Genomic DNA, 25,514 nt, shown 5'->3' with positions numbered 1-25,514 from the left:
ATTCTTATTGACCAACTCCACCATTCTACTGCAAACCACTGCTAGCACTTACCAGAACTGGACTCTACTTCCAGATGAGGAGGAGGATCAGGAATAGAGGGGAGTGGAGGATGAGTGGCATGGGAATAGGTGCTTGCAGTGCTTTAGGACAGCAGCCACCTGCTACCTGTAGGGGAGTGGACTGCCCCTGTCAGCTCTGCCCAAACTGTTGATGCCTTTTCCACATGCCATCAACCAATCAGGGTCCAGGACATTAGGACTAATGATATATGATGTACAGGAGCGTCACATAGTTGCTTAGGCAATGTTCTGCTGCTTGCCTACCCCTGCACTACAGTTCTAAGGTGGTATTGCAAGAACACACATAGACCCAAATGTTGGCTGACATACCACACAGTCTCTTGTGCATTTAGTGTGCCGCAGATACTGTTGCATTTTTCTGATGACCGTTTCTAAAGCACATACTTGCACAAGTGCCGAAATTGCACGAGGGAGTTGCGTGACGGCACAGCCATTATCTCTAAAAGCTGTGTGACTGCATTACTCCCTTGTGAAATTTCAGTGTATGTGCAAGTGTGTGCTTTTGCAACTGCCATTAGGAAGATGCAGCAGTGCCCATGGGGCTCTAAAAATGCATGGGAGGCTGATGAACAATTTGTCAGCCATGGTAAGCCAATTTAGATCTCTCATTTGAAAAGTGGTCCAGTTGTGATCTGGGCAGACTAGGGCAGTTTGTATATCACCCGGTTACACTGGAGTATTGTCAGATGTCTAAGACTGTCAGATGACTAAGATTGCACAGGATGCAATGAATGCTATACATGCTCACTTCCTGCAGTGGGGCTAAAATCTACTTACTACATTTCTTCTTATTTATTCCCGCTTATCTCCTGTTAGCGTAGGGCAGACAGGCACAAAACATGCTGAGGTCTCTCTGCCTCAAGCAAATAGGTCATTTGTTATCTTCCCTTGATGTTTGTGAAGTTTCAGTACAACATTTAGACTATCCAGAGGTGTGGAGGTCAGGTTTCTTTTAAAAATTAAAGCAGTTCCTTCCATGGTTATGAAAACCATCAAGGAAATATTTCTGCTTTACACATGCAAGGGCGAGAGACTCAGAGGAAGTTTAGACAGATAGATGCCCATACAAGAGGTCAAACTGCACGTGGTTATTCATGTACACGCAAATAGGCAATTGCATGAAAATACAATTTGTTCTTCACTACAGTTGTCAGCATGCAGTTGGCTTGAGGTGAGTTTGGGGCTGAGCTCACACAGACAGCCATTATCATACTATCACCTAATGCAGGGGTTCCCAACCAGTTTTATTCCAGATGTTGTTAAACTACAATTCCCATCATCTGCAGCTACAAATTACTGTAGGGAATCCTACACTAGTTGGGAATCCCTGACTTAACATGAGGTCAGAATAGGTTTTGTGCCAACTAGGATGTACCACCACCATGTATGGGAGTGAACACCAAAGAGAGGGCTCCATCGAACCAAAGGAATTATTTTTAAGCAATTATATTGCAGGGCTGCAAACCTTAATTGGGTCAACTGGTCAATCAGTTTCTAGGGCTCTGAGTTAATGACATACTTTGTACACTTTTTGGGGTTCTGATGTGTTACGGTAATAAGGAAAAAGACAATTCTCAAATGGAGCCTTTCATTCTGAGCTTTTAACTGCTACACAACAAAAAGATATTAAAGAGAGAGAACAGATAATCACATCTCCATACCAAGAAAAGCTGCATCTGTTGAATGCTTGCCTGCTGCGTAGCTGTTTAAAACAATTTCTATTCCACCTTTCTATCAGTAAAATACCTGGTAGTTAATTTTTAAAAAACCCACTTCATATAATCAAAAAATCAAATAAATAACGAAATTAGCAACAAACCATAAACATTAAGAGCTAAAAACCAACAGCAGAGTGATTTAAAACATTGGGTGACATCCAGAGCAAAGAACCACCAGCACACCGAGAGGAGCAGACTAACAGCACTTCTAAACTAAGTGCGCCAGTGCATTGGAGGAGGGGCCATTTCTGATGGCCTCCCCTTCCCCAGGAAGCCCTCTGTGCCATCTGAAAATAGGTCACTGAAGGCCGTAAAGGCCTTCCTCTGCATGTCCACCTGCCATATCTCAGAGCTTAGATCCCTCCCTGTGATCTCAGATGGGATGTAGGCAGGAGGTGAGGGTGCTGTTCTTGATATACTGCCTGAGTGACAAAGGCACGTGAGCCTATCAATTTAACAGTTCTCTGTAACTGTACTGAATGAACATATCGTACAAGCTATTCTCCTATGGACATTTCATTTTACTAGCACGTTTTGACAACAACATGGAGTTTAGTAAAGGGCTTTCTTCAAGGATCACATGAGCTCTTTGATCTTCGCTTCCAGTTTTTTTGCATCAGCACCAGTTATTTCAAAGATCTGAAAGCAAAAAACAAACAAACAAACAAACAAACAAACAAAAATTTGTGGGTGGGTGGGTTGGAGTGTTTGAGCGCCATCTATTACCCCAGTAGCAGCACATGATCAGAAACTCTTTGTTTGGGTCAGCAAACCCAGGAAACACACAATTCAGCCAGGCACTGTTGAAATTGGGCGCTGCAAACATGGAAATTCCTCCAAGACCTAGCAGGCCTTCCCAGCATATTTGCAGTCCCAGTGGGCAGGACAGCCTTATTACATCAGCAGCTGCCCTCTGACTGGCTACGAAGGAGCAGGAGGTGGACCCAGCCCTGCTGAGGCCACTCAAGCTACAGAATCAAAGTGTGCGCTCTGCAGAGTGGCACATCCATGGATGGCGAACCGGTAGCTACAGTTCTCTATTTTTTCCAGGCCGACTGGGTCCCAAAGGGTGAGTAGAAGAGGTAAGTGGATCCACACGACTAGAAAAGCAAGGTAGAAGAGCTCTCCTCTCCTCCTACCTTTTAAAAGCACAGTTTACAAAAACCAAGTTACCCTGCTTTGAGCAATCTGGGCTGGAGGGATTTTTGTGAGTTCGAACAATCATGCAAATGCGGGCCGCTTGCTTCCTACCCTGATGTCGATGATTGCGTGAACAAGCCTAGTATGTCCCAGCATAGAAATGAAATATATCCACAGCCATGTAGTTTAGATGTGCACATGTTCATATTTCATTTTACCAAACAAAACATTCATATATTTTTAAAAAGCTGCAAAACTATTTTGAGGGTCATGTGAAAAGTACGTTGGTGATGTTATTGACACAAGCCAAAAGATGCCCACTTAGGTTGCTCTAGGGGTGTGCATGAAATGCATTTTGTGTCTCATTCCGAGCTCGAAACGGAACACCAAATCTGCAGAACGTTCCATAGAACAAGCCCGAAGGAGGAGAACCAGGGTAGGAAGCAACCCCCTCCCCTTCGTTTTTCTGAGGCCTGATCTGAAGTGCCTTCCTCGCTGCCAGGGCAGGGTGGACCCGTTCAGACAGTACACAAAGAACTGTGAATGCTCCAAAGTGCCATATAAATGCTAAATATGATTATTATTTGCAAAATAGCCCAGAGTGAGTAAATCTATTATGGTATAATTGGATTGAGGAGTATATATTTAAATTTTGTTTCCCTCCAACCCCATAGAAGAGTGGGCATAAATGTATTGTTTCCGAGGTATGTGCCTTGCACAATAAAATGTCCAGGTACAGCATTGCATTGAGGCTAGGATTCCTAACCTTTGACCCCCGCTGCCTTCTTTAAAGCCTGCCCTCCTCCTAGGGGGAGCCAGAGGACAGAGCCAGTCCAAGCAGAGACAGGGCAGAAATAGGCAGATCAGCAGGCTATAGGCAGATCTGCAGGGAATCTAGAGCACGACGCCGAAGGCCTAGGCCACAAATACCTTTTCTCCTTTCTTGAACAGTTGGAATGTTGGCATGGCAACAATATTGCAATGGTCAGCTACATCCTGGGGAAGAAAGATGGAGTTATATGCCAAAAAGTTAAAAAAACTCATTAAAATATACTAGATACTGAGGCTGTTCACAAGCAGTCCTATCCAGGCTCATGAGCCATCAACGGCTGTGGCTGATCCTGGCGCTGCTTCACCGGGTAGCCTTTATCTGGGCTTTTACAGGCTCACGCTTCTACCCAGGTGCTTGGTCATGGGCCTGCTTGGGCTACAGGTAGCCCGGGCAGATACAGAGCCGGGTGCCTAGAGTGCCCGGCTGTGGGGGAATCCCTCAATGTACAGCACTCTTTGCATGGTGCATTTAGGGATATCTGGAGGCTGGGCTGGGCTTTCTTGAACTCCACAAAGCTGCACTGCCAGGAGCAGAGCGGATCATATGGGTGCGTGAGCTGTGCAGCCCACAAAGAAAAGAAGATCATCTGGAGGAAAGGTAGGAGCATTTTTGCCTTCTCCCCCAGCTCTCTCTGCCCTGAGAAAAAGGTCGTGTGAATGGCCTTACTGACTTTCTATAAATGTCTTAAGTGAGAGAAAAGGAAGAGAGAGGGTTTTACACTCTAGGGTGATTCACATGACCCAATAAACCATAGTATATTGGACCAGAAATGAGGCTTGAAGTCCTCAAAGTCTGTACCCTCCCTCCCCATACTCCCCTTACCGCCTTCATTTACATGTCCAGCTAAATCACATGGTTTGTTAAAGCAGTTCCGAAGCTTGTCTGAACCTGGAGCTGTTGTTTAATGGTGATTTAGTAAATCACAGTTAAAACAGGATGTGACGCTGAGATTCAACTCTGGTATCACATCCTCGTTCAATAAGGATTTGTAAATCACAGTTAACCACTCTAAGTCTGGATGAACCATGGAACTGCAGTTCAGCAAACCAGGATGCAAATGTCAGAACTTCCCACCAGAACTCGAGGTAAAGGCAGGTTGGCTTGGAAGTGGGAGTGTGCAGGTTGGGAGTGGAAGGTTAGATCCATTTGAAAGCAGCACATTTCACACAGCTGAACATATCAGTCCAAATAATACTCATCTCACCTGTTTGTCCCCTGATTACCCTTGCCTCAATTCCCCCCCAACTCCGTTGTCAGAAAGAAAGAAAGAAAGAAAGAAAGAAAGAAAGAAAGGAAGGAAGGAAAACAGTGCAAAGAACAAGTGACAACCAGCTGGACAAAGAGCCCTTTCTCACAATCAGAGAAAGGGCTCTAAAGGAGTGAGAGGAGGAAGCCACAGAATGCTTACCTCCCCTGCAGAAGCTCTGTTCCTTCTGGCTGGGTGAGCAGATTGCTGACCCAGACATTCTCCAGCTGCTACTGGCAGCCAGGAGGTCTGCTGGCTGGAAGGCCCCCAGAACTCCCACAATGCACTGTGTGAGTGCGCGGTGCATTATGGGGAGCCTCCTGACGCAGGCTGGGACGCCACTTCTGTGTAGGTGCCGCGTGAAGCTGTGCGGTGCCAACACACGATCATTTAACCTGCTTTCTGGGTGCCCTCGCACCCAAAACCTGGACTACGTGGTGGACTCCTTAAGCGGGTTTGCCACCAGGAGCTGTACAGCTCCCAGCGGTACACACGCACAACCAAAACCAGGCCGGGCTTCATTAGCCTGGTTTTGCTTGCACATGTGAATAGCTTCAAGGTCTATCTTTGGGTTAACATTCTAGTAGAAACATATGACATCATGTATCTTCTGATTTTAGTATCCTACCTCTGCCAAGTCCACATCAACAATGCAAAATAGCACATTTTCATACCGAACAGCCAACTCCTTCAAAACAAAATTGAACAAATCTATTAATTGACATAAACGACTGATGTGACTTGAGTTTTACAACATTTGTCATTTACCTCAAGTGCCTAGGGATGATCCCAGATTGATTTCCTTTTGTTAAAGCGATTCCATTCTCTTCTTCACTATACAAAATTATGCCACAAATATTTGATGGTATTCTGTCACCCCAAGCAAAATTATAAAATGGTACCTGCTTTTGACTAATCCATTCACAAAACCTGATCCTTGAACTAGTCACATCTTTTTGCCTCTAAGGCTGCAAACCCTTTAGAATGGGCCTGCAGTCTAGGAATTGGCATCAGTTTCTAGGTGACTATTGAAAACAATCTGGTAGAGTTTTAAAAATATTGGGGGGAAACATAATGGGAATAAGAAAAACTCCAGGTATAGCTTCAGTTAGAGTTGGCAGCTGTGTTTGCCTCTGTGAGTCACAGCAATCTCCTTTCCTTAGCTGGCTACTGTTGCTTTACCCACTCATGGGCACCATCTAGCAAATTAAAATCACAGCATAAATGCTGTTCATATGTTTAACTGAACACATGTGTAGAAAGAGCAGAACGGTGGCCACTGGTCTTGTCCCCAAACTGTATGTGCATTCAGGAGATGATGTTAAAGAGCCTACATTACTGCTGCTATTTATATTCAGTAATCCCAAAACCTCCTGTTTAAGATGAGACTTAAGAAGCTTTACATTTTCACTCGTGCTCTAAAAAGAATGGAAATTGCAAGTTATTATTATTTTATTTTATTTGTACATTTTATATCCCGCTCTTCCTCCAAAGAGAAAGAAGCAAACTGCAAGTTAAGGTGTGCATCTTAATTTCCATGCCGTATGAACTGTAAAGACTTTGTACAGTCTGGTATATGATGATGGCTGTAGAAATGAGGCTCAATGCTTCCACCCTTAGCCAGAGATTCATCAGGCAGAAATTCATCATGGGCATCTCTAGGGAAACTGCACCTGTTAAATGACTGCCTGGATGCATTACTCCCCAGGCCAATATCCAACTGAAAGACCAAGGCAAAGTGTGGGTGCCTGAAGCCTCATTTCTAAAGCCATAATCACATTCCAGATTGTACAAAGTCTGTACAGCTTATATGGTGCGGAAGTTAAGATGGGCATCTTAATTTGCAATTAACACGGGAAATAACATTTCCCTGTTATTATGGGGATTTCGAAGAGTAATTACTCAAAAAAACCCACAAGATGGATGTTTTTCAAACCAGCAAAAGGCAACTAACTGTCCAGTATGGGCCTGAATTTTTGGGGCATGCTAAGAAGACATCAAACATTTAAAGATATAGATTATCTGTGGTGAAAAAATGTGGTCAACGCTTTTTAGGAGTTAAAAACTTAAACTGCTGTATCTCAGCCATTTTGCAATGGATTTGTACCAGATTTGGAGGAGTGGTGTGCACGATTTCAGAGGGACTGGGTGGATACATTTGACTTAATAAGCAATAGAATGTTCAGGGCTTATAATGGCGGAATGTTGAAAACACTCCACATTAACTATACTGGCATGACTGTGCCAATATAATACCACTTTTCAATGAAAGTGGTTTACATAGAATTCCATAGTCTAAGAACATGTATGCATGTAGGCTTTGTCCATGCAATTGCACAGTTTTTGATGCCTAGGCTCTTTCACACTTTTACCCAAATGTGAAAATGGGGTGGGATTAGCAGCCATGAACTGGGCACGATCCTACTTCTTGTGTGTTTAATCACACATATAAGAGGGATTTACATCTCTTTGAAAAAGAGGGTGTGGGATACAGCCCAGTCCTATCCATCTTTGCTTGGAAGTAAGCCAAACTGATTGCAAAATAATTTAGTAACTTTTGCTGGATTGTGTCCAGTGAATTGTCCCTGGCTCCCTAAAGCTTTGCCTTGTACCTCCTAGAACTGCCACAGCACCGATCTGTTTGGGGGGTAAAAGAGGATGCCTGACTGAATCTGGGTGCTTCATCCCACTCCCAAACTGATCCTCAGCATGAATAATCAGCATTTATCTGTTGGAGTTGCAGGCGATGAGGGGTGGGGGAGGAAGAGAGATGTGGGAAGACTTTCAAAATCAATGGTGTAGCAGAGGGAGAGGCAGCCCTAAGTGTTTCCTTCTAAAACAGTGGTTTTCAATTTGCACCCCAAGGAACTCTGAGATTAAGCAGAAGCATATCAAGAGATCCTTAATGAGAAGCAGGCAAGTTGCCCAAAATATCATTAGTGTTGCATGCAATGTTCAGCCATGGGGCAGCATTGGGTGTGTTTTAAGGCACATTCATCAAGCCAGGAAAGATTCACTGGACATAATCCAGCAAAAAACATTTGCTATGACTAAGCTATTTGGAAATCAATCTGGCATATACTTCCAAGCGAATATGGCAAGGATTGGGCTGTGTTCCATTAAGGTGGGTCTGTAATAAAATCCAAGTAGCTTGACCAGCACCCCACATGACTTGAATGTGCATCCTTGGACATTTCCCAGATTCCTTGGCAGAGCACAGGGATTCTGTGGCAAGTGTGCAGGGGTTCTTCAGCAGACAAGTTGATTGAAAAAAGGGTGTCTTGAATTTAGGAAGTTTGAAAAACCACTTCTCTAGACAATTGCACCTTTGGTCTGGAGTCATATGTTGCTCTTGTGTGACAAGCTTCACCTGACACACTTCTTCTTTTACACAGGGCTAAATATTAATGGTATTGGAGCCTTAATCTTCACTGCATTTGTTAACTTTATATTTTGCACGTAGGAGGCCTTGTGGAAAATGTCACCTAAAACTAGAATAACTTGAAGGAAGATCCTTGGAGGGGGAGCCCCTTTAGCAGATGTCTCTTATTACTCGTTTATGCTAAGAGATTTTAATTCAAGCCTTTCATTAGCCTTTGCCTGATTAAAACAGTTGCTGAGCAACAAATGGGACATCTGCAATGGCACCTATCCATGGGGAACCAATTAGAACAACACTGTGTGAGGTGTATGTGTGGTGTGTGCATGTGAATGGCAGAAAGAAAGATGCAGACAGACACTGTTTAATTCTTCATACCGTGAGGTAAGCTTCCTGTTTTCCTGAAAGACAGTAATTGGGTCATCTATACAATTCTTTCCTGACAGCAGCTGATGTTTTCACACTGAGCAATAACGGATCAGACCCCTAAAACATTAGCAGTGATTCGAATCCCATGTCAATGACCCTTCTCAAAGGCAACATGGTTAGGTTCCTGTGTTTCCAAAATGTGCCTTGGATATGAATACTGGCAAAAGATGGCTAGACTCCCGTAACTTGTGTAGTAGAAGAGGGAATTTTGGCAGGTCCTGGACAACTTGTCATGCAGCAGGGTGAGAAATTGCATCTGCAATCGCATCTGCTGCAATTCCTTCTCACCCAGCTGTTAAAGGTATGGGAGCCCTCTTTCTTTGATCACCCTAAATCAGTGAAGGAAAAGCCCTTTAATGCTGAGGGCAAGTAATGGCATTTCCTTACCTCACACATTCTCAGATAATTTTGTAAAAGATGTTTCTATTATTTACATATTATAGATAGGGACGAAGAGGGAGAGAGAAAGAGATTTGCTCAGGGCTGTCTAGTGACAGACTGTACTGGAACCCAGGTTGCCAAATCAACACATTAAATGCATCACGGATTGCGGCAAGAAACTGCATCCCCATGTCAAGTTCTCCCCATCTCCCCCACAGAGTGCAGAATCAATTACTCAGAGCCCTTTTTAAGGGAGGGTGCAAGGGGGCAATTGTCTTGGACCCTACACTTGGAGAGCCTCCATCCAAAGTATGGTGCAGTGTTTAAAATGTTCAGATCAATCCTTTTCATTCAAGGCGGTGTAACTAATCAATTCAAATTATAATCCCAGGATCAAGAGTTATTCCAGTATTTTGGGTTGTTCTATCAATACAAGATGTAACGGCTAATATACTGTGCAGTGTTGTGCTTGTGGGAAATGTAATGATTGTGTAGTTGCACAAGAGAGCAGTCGTGCAAGCACAAACATTGTGCATAGGGGATTGCATGGCAGGGCACTGTTGCACAACCCTATCTGCACAACTTTTACATTCTGCCCCCAGGCTTCCCACAGTCATAAAAAAGGCCCTGCACTTACCTCATGTTGTGACATCATCACATTGTGTGTATCCTGGCCCGGCTTCACATTATTGGCTGTTTCTGTTGAGGGCAGGGAAATGCACAACATGATGACATCAGTAACATGGGGTGAGTGATCGTACGCTTGATGGAGATTGCAGGATAATTTGACACGAGGATGCTGTTTGCAATGGCAGCTCTGTGTCACACTGAAGGGATAGTTCTGTCCACACACAGTCTTTCCAGTAGAGTATTGGTGTTTACAATGGACTTCAGCAGCTATTGAGTAGGAACAGACATTACATATTACTGATTCATGGATCTATGAAGTGAGCAAAGCTCTTTGTTTTGCTCTGCTTGTTGCTGGGAAAGGGCAGATGAGCAACCATTTGTCTGCCTTATAAGTCTGCTTCCCCTGCTGCCTTTTAAATCTTTCAGTGAAATCACCCAAAGGCTGCATTTGCAACTTGCTCTCTATCTAAATAGCAATTTGGCTGTTTTATAATATCAGATGTCTTTATTGCTGTTTTCATTAGCCCCCGAGGGTCTGCAGCTAGCAGTCCCACATGGTGAGGTGTCCTTAATGCCAAAATATCTCACTGCTAAAAAGAACAAGCTCAGCTGACAAATTTGGACCAGGCTGGTACCAGGCCTGCCACCTTTTTTCTGGCTGGGCACTTGTACCTTAGATAGCTGCATGAAAGACAGAAATTCAACAGGTATACCTTTCCCATCTCTTCATTTCCCTGCTAGGGACTTCTTTAGCTACTGGATTTCTGTCCCTCATTTGCCAGTTAAAAGCCACTCTGATTGGTACAATTCCAATTAATTGTATTGATTTGCGAGCCTGCAAAGAACTTGGTTGGTTTGGGTGAGGACTTCATGCTGATAAACAAGAGTGCCACCTTTTTTTTTATTTTACTGAGCATGCTCCTGTACAGTCAGGAAGAGTTTGGAAAGTGCAGCTTGTTCCTTCACAGTGTTGAAGTGACAGGAGAAGTTGCATATGGGGAATATCTTATTACCATTCATCAGTTGTGTTCAGAACTTTCGCCAACTGAGAGGGCCCTCTATGGGTTCAGGGAAGCCCAGTTGACTAAATATGGTCCTTCTCATTCATCTCCTTGCACTATCAGAAATGATAGCCAGTATAGCTGGATATGTCTCAGCAACATGGAAGGGATCTACACAGTAAGGCAGTTCACATAAACAAAAGGTGGGCAGGACACTTTGGGAGCACTGTGTATTTTATTGTGTATGAGCAAACAACAAGGTGCAGGTGAGTGATCACATGTAAGTGGGGAGCTGGGTAGGGTGGAGATGTCCTACTCAGCTCTTGTTCCTAGCATTTTAATAAGGTAGGAGGAATAGCCCTCCTACCCAGCTCCTCTCTCACACATGATCCCTCTCCAATCCTTCTACCTAGCTGTTTGCTCACACCCAACTGAGGATCAGGAGTGCGCACAGCTCCCAAAGCTGTTTTTGATTGTGTGTACCACCTTTATAATTGTTAAGTTAAATGAGAATAATTATTATTGTAGCACCATCAGTACATACGACTCTTTAGAGAGTAATGTGAAAACAAGGCTCTGCCCCAAACAGCTTTCAATCTGAATTTAGACTGGTAGGAAGGAAAAACCCAACAGTGGGAGGGATAGAGGAAAAGGCAAAATGAACAAGTGCACTTACCTGTTTTGGTTGGGGGACGAGGACTAAGGGGTGGAGCCCAAAGCATCACAGAGTTATTTACCTGGGGTTTGAAGGCAAATGGAGAAGTGGCACCATGTGGGTGTTAATTCCTGGGAAAGGGTTCCAGGCATAAAGGGCAAGGAGGAATCCTGAATGGAGTTACCCAGCATAACCGATACGAGGACAACAGATTAATATTTTATTCTTGCATCTGGGGAGGGCCAGCAATGGCAAGGCTAGACTTACATGAACAAAAGGACGGATCATCTTGCATGGCCCACACCATTTTGCTGAAAAGTCGACGACAACAAGATTGTGTCCTGCATTCTTCAGAAACTCATCAAATTCTTTCTGTTTAAGAAGTATGAGCACAAGGAAGCAGCAAGTAAACCTTTCAGTCACAGAGCAGGGGTAACAAATGAGACCAACATTTTTGAGCTCTACATTTCTTGAAGAATGAATGAGAAAACTATGCCTTTAATCGCAAATATTATCTATATCATGTGTATTTTATTGTTCTTTTTACAAGTTTTGTACAACTATTATAAACCTGTTTACAAAATCAAAGCTAGCTTGGGATAATTGATTAGGACAGTTTCCATGACTGAAGAGAAAGAAGAATGAGATCAAATGAAAGCACAAAGCATGAAGATTTGCAGGAGGAAAACTCTGTTTTTTCTACATTGCCCCTAAACTACAGAAATTTGTCAAAGAAAAAAAAAAACTTAAGGTAAATGAAACCTCCTCAGTTATTGACTAAGAACTCTGTGTTTAGTTTGTTGAAATGAGCTTCCCCCTTGGCCATTGGCTCAGGTATTATGGTGCTATGGAATATTTATGAACATTCCAGCTGCTCAGGAGTTTGAAAACACCCATCAGCATACAAAGCCTTGAAACAGATCAGGCTATTGGTGGGAGGGAAGGGATTCAGAAAGAGGAGTATGGACTCTCTCATAACAGCAGTCAACCATACAACCAAGTGTGAGACTAGTGGATGTGAACACAAGTGGGTCTGTGTTTGTGAGAACGTGAACAGGGAATGGAATAGAAAGATATTATAAGCAAAATCACATCTGTGTTTTTTTCCAAGACTTCACTTGCTAGATATTATTGCTCTGATCTAGCAAGGATAACCTGAATATGGATCGCTTTCTGGATCACATCTAGGACACACAAAAGAGGGCATGCAGGATAAAAAAAGCAAGACCTTGCAACTAGGAGGTGCATGGATCACTGTTTACAAAAAGCTGAAAGGCCCAGCTGCTCTGAGAAGCTTGATCATCTGTTTGGATCAGGAAACTGAGATCCGTCAACCTTCCTTCCAACAGATGATCATCACTTTACCACCTGGTTGGCAGGTTGGTATAGGTTTCCATGCACAGAAGACAAATGCTACATCTTCCTCAACAAAATCCTCAATTTCTTTTGTACGTCATCAGAGTTGTATTCATTCATATTTATTGACAATAGTTAGCGCCATTATTATAACCTATAACTGTACTTGAGCTTTGGACTCTTCTAACAGACCACTCAATTGCCTGACCTCTTCTACAGTGCATATAATCACCCACTAATACTGGATTATTACTGCATACAATCACTCACTAGACAATATCTAATATTATCTTCTCACTTTGTTTTATCTCTTTCCCCCATATTTGTTTGATGAAGATGGGCTAAAAAGCAGTGGCTTACTTGATACACAAGCCACCTAATGGCACAGCAGGAAAATGACTTGCCTAGTGAACAAGAGGTTGCTGGTTCGAATTCCTGCTGGTATCGGGCAGCCGTGATATAGGAAGGTGCTGAAAGGCATCATCTCATACTGCGCAGGAGATGGCAATGGTAAGCCCTTCCTGTCTTCTGCCAAAGAAAACCACAGGGCTCTGTGGTCACCAGGAGTCGACACCAACTTGAGGGCAAAACTTTACCTTTTTTACCATTTATGTGATGCACATCATTACATCTCCGTAACGCTTCCCACCAGGGCTGCTGAGGATGCATAAGTAGCCCCAACTATGTTCTGAATCAGCAGTTGCACAAGCAGCACTACACAACTAAAGTCTCCTCCGTTTGCTGCAATGGGGAAAACTGCGGGAACTCTGCTTGCACAAGCGCTGCTTCTGAACAATGCTGGGGCTGCGTATGCATTCACAGCAGCCCTGTGGAGGAGTAGGGATGTGCACGGAACAGGTATGAATGGCGGACAGTTCCACTGGTTCAAAGGGGGTTCTGCTTTAAGGGCAGGGGAGAGGGCACTTACCCTTCCCTCCGTTTTCCCCTCGCCAGCGCTCCATGTTTTAAAAGTCCACTGGGACAGCAGCATACCTCCCTGCCGCCTTGTTGCCCCCTTTACCAGAAGTAGGTGGAAGTATCCAACATGCCTATCTGACATTGTGGGCGCAGGTGCACACGTTGGGCACAGGCGCACCAGATACTTCCACTTACTTCCAGTAAAGGGGGCAACAGGGCGGCAGGGAGGTATGCTGCCACCCCGGGGAACTTTTAAAACATGGAGCGCCAGCGGGGGGGGAGTGGAGGGAGGAGTAAGTGCACCCTCCCCTGTCCTTAAAGCAGAACCCCTCCCACCTTCGAGCCTCCCCTGCCTGGTTCTGTGCACATTCCTAGTGAGGGGTGCTCTGGAGATGCAGCACTGTGCATCGTGTAAGCCTCTCACATGGTGGCCTTATCTGACAGATGCTTGAGAACCAAGTAGCAAAGACGGAAGGTTTCTTGAGCATGGGCAGTGGCTGGGGGCCTGTATTTGGCCTGGAGGATCTCTGGCTGTGTAGGCTTGCTATGAACTCAATAAGGAATTAAAGGCGAATAATCTGTTTTATTCTGAGTATACTTTATAGCAACGTTTCTGAGCATGGAATGAACAGCTTGTAAATTATTAAGTAATCACTTATGACATCACAAAAGGCTTTGCAAATAACTAAAAGGCCTGATTCTGCCATCCATTACCAGGTCAAGAAAGAAATAAGAAAAAAGAAAAATGCATCCTATCAACTACTGTAGGTTTGGCCAGATGCATTGAAACAATTGGATTTCTGGCACTTGAGTATCTGGCTTTCAATCAACTATCAAATCATCTAATTCTGCAGAACCATGTATTAAAATACTTGCCTGATTTTGTATCTTTTGCAGCATAGTGGATGCCACCCAAGAGCCCTGATATAGCAATCTTTTCCTTCTCACTTTGTATACTCAGAAGGTGATTCAGGTCAGATTAGGTTGCCAGGATGTTTTATGACATAGTGGAATGTCGCTGAAGAACCTTTCAGCCTGTAACTTCAACCATTACTTATGGATGGCCAAGAAAGAGGTTTGCCCTCAGAGAGGAGTCTCTGGGGTGTTATTTAGGAAAGGCAGGATTAACAGGGCTTCCACTTTTTTTTTTTTTAAGCTTATGTGCCTGTGCCTTTCACAACATCTTCACAACAGAAATTTGACCAGTGAAACTTTCCCCAGTATTGATTTCAATTTCTTTGGTGTCAGACTGCTCTTAAAGGCATGGCACAGGAGCATGGCCAGTTAAGAAGGTGGAATCCTAGGGACTGTGTTGCAAATTCTCAGTTACTATGAAGCTCAAATTGGGAGCCTGTGGGTCAAGCATTGTTTCTTAGCACCTCCAGGGTTGGAGGGGGGAATTACTGGATCTGTGCATGGCCCAAAATGTTGGTGTTTTGGCCTGACTTGACATGCACAACAGTGGCAATGTTGGGAGAAGCCATAAGGTCCCTCCCAGCTGTCAGGTTGACTGAGGTTGGAACTCTAACATTCAGACCAAGTCCCTTGTTCTGTGCCCACCCCCCCCCTGGCTGACATCTCCTCCTTCCCCTCCTTTACTTTGGACTGGGTTGGGACAGGCTACATCACATCCTTTTTGATCTAGAAGGAGTACTCAAGCTGCCTTACTATCCTGAGGCTCGAGTTTCAAAAAGGCGCCTCTCCTAGGTTCCCGGGTGCTGCAAAAGCTCCTAGGATGTATAGTTTTTTCTAAGGCTGCTGCCATGATTGGAGCTTCAGAAAAAACTACTATCCCAGCAGCAGTCAGGCCACTTAGGCAACTAGGAGGACAGCTTTCCTTCTAAGGGCCCTGAGTGGTCTACCATTCAGCCCACATTGGGAAACTATGTGGTGATACCGAAAACTGTATCGGGAGTGAACACATCTGTCCACCCCCTGTAATTGTCTCGTGATCGACTACATGAGGAAACAGCATGCAGGGAAAGTAAAGAACACCTGTTTATTTGGAATGTTTGTCCTCTGCTCTTCACCCCAAGAGCCAAGTGGTGCACATGAATGTGTGAATCAGGTACAAGTAACACTTTCCCAGTTAAAATTTCAAGTCAATAACTAAGGCTCTCTACACAAGCAGTGTGGCGCGCCTAAGAGGGTTCTGCAGGGAGAGAGAGCTTGACCCGCTCTTCCTGCAGACGAGCAGGCAGTTCACCCTGGGTGGCCAGATCGGCCGCCCACACGATTACCGGCTCTGTCACTGAGTTGGTTGGGGTGGTGGGGATTGGGGGCTGGAAGTCCCAGCATACTCCGAGCAAGTGCATGGGGCTTTCTGGGGAGCCCCCCCGATGCCAGGAGGCTTGTTGTAGCCTCCCGGGGGGGGCTACTCATGAGCCACGCTGCGGTGACACATGATCAAACAAACGGGGGTAGCGGAGCATGTGCTCTGCTAACCTCATTTAAGGGACGGGCATTTAAGCGGGCTTGCCACACGTGCACAGTGGAAACCCACTGCGCGTGAGAATAGCCTCATGATCTGCTAACCATCCAGTTCCCATGTTTTGTTTTGTTTTATTGTCCAGCAAAAGCAGTGCTGGGCCAATTTGGAATTGGATTTCTATTATGCAAAAGTATCCAAAGGAACAAGATGTGACCAGGTCCATCAGACTAAAGAAGCACAACCAATCCCTGGGACAATAAAACACGTATCAGCCTGCAAACCGTGGCTTGATCAAGCAGTCGACTGCCAAACATTCGCCAGGTTTTGCTTTTGGAAATATTGTTTGTTCGGGGTATTCCTAAACCACCATGCCTTTCAGTGTGACTCATGGCAGCTGATACTGAAAAAGAGGACTTTCTCAGAAGATGTGTAAGGAAAATATGAGTCATATTGCAACAGAATGTTGTTATTGACTTGTGGTTTTGGAGTTTCCAGGCCTAATTTAGAATTTGAAGTGGGCAGTAGGCTTCCACAGAGCCATTTGTTCCTGTTGATCTCCTGCCCTCATCTACCAGAAGGTATATAGGAAAGGCTGCTTATCAGCTCTGAGGTCTACAATGTAGTCATGCTTGTTCCAGAAAGCTCTGAACACAAGGTGATGAGGCAGTGCACAGTTATCTTAGATCGACCTCACACCATGCACATTTTGTACAAGGCCTGCCATCAAATCAGATGACAGAGCCCACGATTGAAAGTTTACAACAAATCCTGTCCTAAAGAAGAAAAACTGTGTAGTCTGGTGGTGGGCAAGTTTATAGTAAGGCTTAAGGTATGACCCTAAACAGATTTATTGGGAGTAAGCCCTATTGAATTCAGTGCCACCCACTTTTGAGTAAACACGAGAGGACCACCAAGGCCTCACTAGGATGCTTATTCTGGCTTTCCTTGAGCCTCATGCAACACTCCAGATGCAAACCGCCCTGAGCCATTTTTGGAAGGGTGGCATAGAAATCAATCAATCAATCAATCAATCAATCAATCAATCAATCAAATAAATAAATAAAGCATGTGGTTGCCACTCAGATACGATATAGTAAACTAGTGTGAGGGCAAACAGGAAAAGCCTGTGCAGTGGTGGGCCATTAATGTCAGGATGGAATCAGTGGCCTCTCTCTCCAGGAACTCTTGGAACAGGGGCGGAGCTACCATTGGGCGAATGGTTTCAAAGAACCCGGGCTGCACCCAATCAGGATCCGCGCTTCGTGGCCCCGACATGCCCCCATGTCTGAGGTCAGACGCGGGGGTGCTGGTTTAGCTCCCGAGCAGGGGCCGAGCAGCCCCCGTTCAGGAGCTAAACAGCCGCTGCATTCTGGCGCGGCCAGTAGTGGCTCTTCCTTGCCTTTAAGGGTTGCTTCTGGCTGCGCTGCAAATGCAGCGCCAGCAGAAGTCTAACTCCCGAAGGGGTCACATGGCCCCTTCGGGAGTTAAACGGCCGCGCTGCGTTTGTGGCCCGAATGCAGCACTAGCTTGAGTCTAGCTCCCAAAGGGGTCGCGTGGCCCCCTCGGGAGTTAAACGGCCAGTGCTGCAAATGCAGCGCCAACCTGACTCGCTCCCTCCTCCAGTCCCAATTGACTGAGTCCCGAATGGAGCTGTGGCTCCATTTGGGAGCCAGACCACGCCCTCGTGTCTGTCAGGCGCGGGGGCGTGGCTAGCCGCGGGTCTGACATCAGATGCAGGGGGCCGGGTTGGGGGGGCCGCCGCCACGGCTGCACACGGGCCGCTGGCGGTCAGGCTCCACCACTGTCTTGGCATGTATGGGTGTGTGTACTTAAGGAACGGTGCCTTAAGAAGGCACCATTTTAAGGGTGAAGATATCTGACTCTGCTCTTGGAAATGATAAATGTAAAGAAAGTAAAGAGTAAAGCCTCTCTATGTGATCAGTGCAGACCCAGTTAAAGAAAGCAGTTCTTCTTCATGCAGAGAATAGCCTGCAGGGTGTCACCCTTCTGCCAAAGGGCTTAGGGCAGAGTACATGGGGGCTATCCCTGTGAAGTAGGCCAGACACAGAGAGAGCAATGGGCACCCAGTCAGCTTCATGGAGGAATAAGGCCTCCAAACTCTGGTATCTCTCATGCATGCAAGAGACCACATTGATTCTCTAACACTGAGCATAAGGATGCTGATGTGATGCCAGGAACTGGTGTTTTCTTTCACTGGTCCTCAACTGTTCATATTTAAATTATTACCCTCTCACCTTCTGTTTTGTGAGATAACCCCAGATAAATTTACTCAGATTTGCACATTATTTGAATTACTGTTTCTTCTTAACTTCTTTGTTAACTGTGAACTCTTTTTTTTTTTTGCAGAATTGTTAATTTGCTCTTTGATGTACTTTAATTGTGTCATCTGTAATTGGCTTCAGTTTCATCACAAGGTATACAATATAGTTATTGGGTAAATGACTTTGCATGAAATAGGAGCTTCAGTTCTACAGTGCTGACTGATGTAACAGCTTAACCAATTAGATATGAATGCTGGCTTTGGGAAACAAGAGAATTAATTAAACTTGAACTTCCATTCAAATTTTGAGCTAATTTTGAGCTAATGAAGTAGAGGTTTAATTGAACATTCTTAATATGTTAAATCAAATTTCACACTGAATTTACTTTGCAAACTAGAGAACTTCAGCCTTAATAAATATTTTGTTGCCCTCACTGAAAGATAAGTATGGAACATTACATACGCTGTCCCCAAAATACAGAACAAAGGAATTAGGTAAAATATTATTTTAGCTTAAAAGAACACCATTTCTTGAAAAACAAGACTAGAGGCCAGTTGTAAGAAAGAGCAGAATAACTCAATGGCAATGACTTCCATTACATTTAATGATATCAGCGCCACCATGGGTATCCTCATAGTGGATTGCGTATCCTCTAAAAGCAATAACCGTTTTCATTCAGTGTTGAAAGCAGGCTGGAACTAGACGTTACAGAATACATCCAACTTGCTGCCAAAGCAGCAGTCCTGACCCTCTTACTCTCTCTAACAATTGTAATCTCCACTATTACAAAATGTAGGATATATCATCATCATCATGATGGGGCAAGTTTTTTCTGCCACTTCTGCAGGCAGATAAACTCACAGTGCAGTGACATCACATCTTACATGTAGACATAGTAGATTTTACTGTGGGGGACAGGAAGAGGAGATGGGCCAGGGGCAACGTTAGGCACGGACTGCGAGGCGGAGGCAGGTCTGTGTGCCCAATCTCCCAGAGGCCCCCATGATGTTTCCCAAGGGAAAAGAGGGTCCCTTTTATATTTCTGAACTGGATTGGCCTAGAGTTCTGAAATAGGGCTCAGATGTAGGACAGGTTAGCAGGATTCTGTGTATTGATTTTGAAGTAGATCAGTTCATCCATTGATTTTTAATGATTTTTTTTTTGAATTTATAAAACTTCCTATAAGTGGCTTGTTTCATGGCAGAAAATTACAAAAGAAATCTGGAACTGAAGCCCCCACCGCCCGCTTAGACTATCATTCCACCCCATGTGAATGATTCTGCCCTTTGCCTTCGTTTTTTAAAAAAAGTGCAACATGCTCCCCCCGCCATTTGCATTTCCAGAATGGCTGGGCTTGGAGTGGGCACACATGTAGCCCGAGTGGGCACACATGTAGCCCAAGTGGGCACACATGTAGCCCAAGATGGCAGGACTCTGTGTGTTTTTATTTCAAGAAAATTGGTCAGTCATAAATTGTGGCTGGGGATGATGCGAGTTGTGGTTCAGCAACATCTGGAGGACCACAGCTTGGGAACCCCTGCTCTTATGTATGACTCTCTGTGACTATGAATCATTGAAGAAAGCCTACATGGTTGAAGCACTTTTTGGCAGCTTTTAAACAATCAAATTGTCAACTGTACACCGATTCCCTTTTGAATGTGAATTTGTAAATTTCAGTCTGCAACATATAAAGCTACTATATATGAGTTTGAACCAATATTATCAGAGCACTTGCGGAATTTTATTCTTTTATGGTAAATATTTATTATATTAAAATTGTGAAATATCTTGATTAAATGGGTTCCATTTTATATCTTAACTCTTTTTTGTTACCCATGATGCACCAGGCTCTGCCAGCTTCAGCTTTGCTTCCACCTATGGCTCACTAGGTTTCACCCAGGGCACTTTCCATATCAATCAGACTCTGTTCATGATTTGCCAGATTGCACCAGTTTGTACCATAGCCACCTAATGGCGCAGCAGGGAAATGCTTGACTAACAAGCAGAAGGTTGCCAGTTTGAATCCCTGCTGTTACTATATCGGGCAGCAGCAGTATAGGAAGATGCTGAAAGGCATCATCTCATACGGTGTGGGAGGACGCAATGGTAAGCCCCTCCTGTATTCTACCAAAAGAAAACCACAGGGTTCTGTGGGCACCAGGAGTTGAAATCGACTTGACAGCACACTTTACCTTTACCAGCTTGTTCTACTGAATACACCAGGATTTGACTGGCTCTGTCCTGGTGTGTGTGATAGAATATCCCCTCTCTCTTTTCAGCTGCCTCTGTACTACAACAACAGCAAATGTTTATATACCACTTTTCAACAAAAGTTCCCAAAGCGGGTTGCATAGAAATAAAGTAAATAAATCAATAAAATGGCTAAAATGGCTCCCTGTCCCCAAAGGGCTCACAATCTAATCCACACAGTGACCCACCAGAGGCCCCTGGGATATAAACAGATAAATAAAATGGCTCCCTGTCCCCACAATCTAAAAAATAAACATGAGATAGACACCAGCAACAGCCACTGGAAGGATGCTGTGCTGGGGTTGGATAGGGCCAGTTACTCTCCCCCTGCTATATAAAGAGAATAATCACCACTTTAAAAAGGTGCCTCTGCTCAGTTAGCGGGGGACTACTAGTTAGTTAGTACTATAGTTAGTACTACTACTACTAACATTCTGCACACCAAGTGTATGAGATTTACATAAAAACTGTTCTGTGGAACTGCACTGGAAAATAATAATGAGTTCTGTACTCTAGTATCCAATGACTCCAAAACATTTTTACTTAAATGCTTTTTGACAAAGACCTCTCTAAGACTAGTATATCACGAAGTTATGTGAAAAGAGATTTCCAGGACCCTCCAGGATTTTGCTATCAGTTATAGTTGTTTTGCATACATAACAGATGCCCAGATATTGATATGTTATAGATATAGATATAGAGCAAGCATGGTGTAGTGGTTAGAGTGCTGGACTAGGACTGGGGAGATCCGAGTTCAAATCCCCATTCAGCCATGAAACTAGCTGGGTGACTCTGGGCCAGTCACTTCTCTCTCAGCCTAACCTACTTCACAGGGTTGTTGTGAAAGAGAAACTTAAGCATGTAGTACATCGCTCTGGGCTCCTTGGAGGAAGAGCGGGATATAAATGTAATTAATAATAATAATAATAATAATAATAATAATATACAGAAGATCACAAGGCAAAAAGATAAGACACAGATTTAAGCATTCCCAAACTTCAAAGACACTGACTTTTGGGGTGGGTGGGCAGGGGAGAGTTCAGAACTATGATTACATTCACATGTGCATGAGTGAAGGGTGTTAGGAACTTCTGAAGGATGGCTTATTTTTTCATCTTTCACATGTTATAATAAGAGTCCATACTTTTGTCCCTTCCCCACTTCACTTCTGTACTGAGAGCTGATTCACACACTACTGGAATGATATAGCAGTTGCTTCCTCGTGGTCTGTTATCACTCTGTTCTGAGAGCTTTTATACAGAAGAATGATGTGAGTCTGGCTAATTAAGTGATTCCTTCCCACATCAGTGTAGCTGGTCCTCAGGGAAGTCAGGTAATATCTTTCCAAATCATTAATTTAATATTAACACCCGCACCCATTTGGCTGGGAGTTTGTAACATATTTAGCAAAGCAATCCAGGTGCTGGATTACCATCACATAATATCCTTAATTTCACATGCTAGCAAAATAATGCTCAGGATCATCCAACACAGATTAGAGCCCTACGTGGAAAGGGAAATGCCGGATGTTCAAACTGGTTTCAGAAAAGGCCGAGGAACAAGAGACATCATTGCTGATGCATGCCGGATAATTGAGAAAGCCAGAAGATACCAGAAAGAAGTCAACATGTGCTTTATTGACTACAGAAAAGCCTTTGATTGGGTCAACCATGTCAAGACGTGGTATATCCTTAGGAAAATGGGCATCCGAGAACATCTCATTGTTCTCATGAGAAACCGATACACAGGACAGGAAGCCACAGTCCAGACAGAACATGGTAAAACAGTCTGGTTCCAGATCGGCAAAGGAGTAAGACAAGGCTGTATACTTTCTCCTTCTTTATTCAGTTTATATGCTGAACATATACTGAGAGAAGCTGGATTGGAAGAAGATGAGCATGGTTTTAGAGCTGGAGGAAGAAACATCAATAAACTGTGCTATGCTGATGACACCACTCTGATAGCTGAGAATGTGGATGATCTGCAAGCTCTACTAATGAAAGTCAAGGAGCACAGTGAAAAAATCTACAACTAAATGTAAAGAAGACTAAACTAATGACAACAGGTACAGCAACCAGCCCCAGAATTGATAATGAAGACATTGAAGTGGTGGATAGCTTCTGCCTTTTAGGATCAACTATCGACAGTAAAGGATCCAGCAGTCAAGAAATACACCACAGACTAGCACTTGGTAGGGTTGCAATGAAGGCCTCGGAAAGGTTATTTAGATGCCGTGACATATCTACACTTACAAAGATTAGAATCGTCCATTCAATGGTTTTTCCCGTGACACTCTATGGATGCGAAAACTGAACTTTGAAGAAGCAAGATAGAAAAAGCATGGACGCTTTTGAACTTTCGTGCTGGAGAAGACTTTTGAGGATACCATGGACAGCCAGGAAAACAAACAAAGAGATCATTGAACAAATCAATCCAGAATTTTCAGTCGAGGCATAAATGACCAGGCTCAAACTATCATACTTTGGACACATTATGCGAAGACCCAGCTCCCTTGAGGAGTCCATAATGCTGGGGAAATTGGAAAGAAAGAGAAGAGGACGACCAGCAGCAAGGGGGATGGACTCGATTATGACAACAACGAATGCACCACTGAGAGACCTAAAGGCCAAGTTAAAGACAGATCATCCTGGAGAGAATCTATCTATGTGGTCGCTAAGTGTTGACACCGACTTGACGGCAATCAATCAATCAATCAATCAATCAATCAATCAATACAGGTGCAACCCCTCTTTGCATTGTAAAATGGACTCTGATGTTCACACCTTTAGAAAATGGCTGATAAAATCCCACAATAATTACAATTACCGAACTTCTTTTTATTTATTGCTATAGCAATAATATGTATTATGTTTAAAAGGCTGATGCATTCCCTTGAGGTAAATATTCAGAACTTCAATCACAAACCACATGTGGCATAAGGCTCAAAAGAGGATGCTTTGAAAGCACTCAAAAGGTTATTGAGTTCCCCAGCATTAATCCCTACAGCAAATAAAACTCCTTGTAACTGGAAATAAAGTTTTAGTATCTTTAATGAAGAAAGGGCTGAACTTTAAAATACAAATCATTTTTCTAATTGTAAGGAAACATTTCCTTGGCCAGTTGGTAGGAAAACTCCTAAATCTCACTTTAGGCAAGGAGGAGAGAGACGCCCTGGGTACTCACAGGCCTCATACTTAGAGGCTTAGGCCCAATTTAGACATTTTTGGGGAACTCTGTATTTGAAGCTCACCATAGCCCCATTCACACATTATGTTCAATACATATACAATAAGTATACACACTTACAGATAGGTATGAATGTACAGTTATTCACACATGTTGAATAATATACAGTAGTATGTTTCCTATCTGCGGCTCGTATTTCAGGTGGTCTGTGCGTGCATTCACTTTCAAAATAAATGCATGTGCATTCACACAAAAACATGTACAAGTGTAGAGATACCTAAATGCACGTACAGTGTAATGTCTGAAGGGAGCTAATGCCCCGCTTCTCTGCCAGAAGCTGCTCTGGAAGGCTTCAGTTTGAATCAAGACAGTAGCCTCTTTCAGACATTATAAAATAGAGGCCGTAGTCAAGTACAGCCTCTGAAAAGGAGACCAAAGTTCTGCCCAGCACATCAGTCACTCTCCCCTTCCAGGACCCGCCAAGCAGGGAGAGTGATCAACGTACTGGGTGGGACTTGAGTCACACCTGGTGGGAGGGGGCATATTCCTTTCAGCCACATTCCTGTTTCAGTTTGAAGCCTACTCTGGGAAGAGCAGAAGCAGATTTGGGGAGGTAAGCAAAGGCCAGAGAGCATAGCGAATAGGGATAGCAAACACGGCATTGCAGTTTTGCGTGGAATTTAGCTTGGAAGTGTGCGGGGGAGCCTGAAACAGGTCCCCTTGATAACAAGGAGCCTAGCGGGAAGGGAAGTACTTCTCCCTCCTTCATATTCTTGGGAAAGAAAGTTTAAACTGATAAATTCTGACCAATACACTAAGACCTAACTTTCTAATAAACAATATCCAAATACTCTAGCCAACAGAACCAGTTACGAAGATAGAAAGCCAGCAGGGGGAGGGGCACTTCCCAGTGTATTGTACAGTGTGTTGCATGTATGCTGTTTGCTCCATGGGCAGAAGTTATGGGTGCGTGCTTGTTGCATGGAGCTCCTGGCTCTCAGGGAACAAGTTTGTTCCCTCGAGACCAAGGTGGTGGATCTGGAGAAGCTCAGAGAGGTATGTAGATGAGACCTTCAGGGACATGGTAGAGGCATTCCACTCCAAGGTTGATAGCTCCTCTGCTTCAGGGAGAATGAAGGTCTTGGGGAAGGAGCAGGAGCATAGCTATAATTGAGCGAAAGGGTTCAAAGAACACAGGCCCCCAGCTCCTGAGGGCCCTCCAGATTCACCCCTCCCTATTTTATTCATTATCTCCTTCACACTGGGGGGCTGCCAGAGAGAGGGATGGACATGGGCCCCATCTCCCCTGGTTACTCCCCTGGGAAGAAGTCTGAGGGAGAGGGAATGCTCCTTTAGAAGGGACTCCTTCTGTGGATGAAGAACCCATATCCTCTAGCATGGGACACTCTTCTGGGAGGGTGGGGGCCTCCTTGTAGTGGGTGATTCAATCATGAGAGGTATAGAGAGATGGGTCTGTGACCCGCGTGTAGGCTGCACGGTGACTTGCGGATATCACACAGCATCTAGATAGGCTCTTAGGCAGCGCTGGGGAGGAGCCAGCTGTCATGGTGCACGTCGGCACCAACGATGTGGGGAAAT

The 25,514-nt window shown here is 44.2% G+C and overlaps 1 protein-coding gene across 1 annotated transcript in view; it reads right to left on the bottom strand.

The window, feature by feature from the left end:
• Positions 1-2,205: 2,205 nt before the first annotated feature.
• The window catches only part of LOC128343660 (thioredoxin-like), a 58,017-nt gene continuing 34,708 nt past the window's right edge, over positions 2,206-25,514 (bottom strand). The window contains exons 3-6 of the mRNA XM_053293088.1: positions 11,760-11,864; positions 5,646-5,705; positions 3,870-3,935; positions 2,206-2,438 (exon numbers count right to left, since the gene is read on the bottom strand). Coding sequence (XP_053149063.1) covers positions 2,376-2,438; positions 3,870-3,935; positions 5,646-5,705; positions 11,760-11,864 — 294 coding nt within the window. The 3' untranslated portion in view covers positions 2,206-2,375. The remainder of the gene's footprint in view (positions 2,439-3,869; positions 3,936-5,645; positions 5,706-11,759; positions 11,865-25,514) is intronic.

This window comes from Hemicordylus capensis, chromosome 2 (assembly GCF_027244095.1).
Source record: "Hemicordylus capensis ecotype Gifberg chromosome 2, rHemCap1.1.pri, whole genome shotgun sequence".
Taxonomy (NCBI): Eukaryota; Metazoa; Chordata; class Lepidosauria; order Squamata; family Cordylidae; genus Hemicordylus; species Hemicordylus capensis.
Note: the sequence above shows the minus strand (reverse complement) of the source record. Positions and strands in the feature narration are given on the sequence as shown.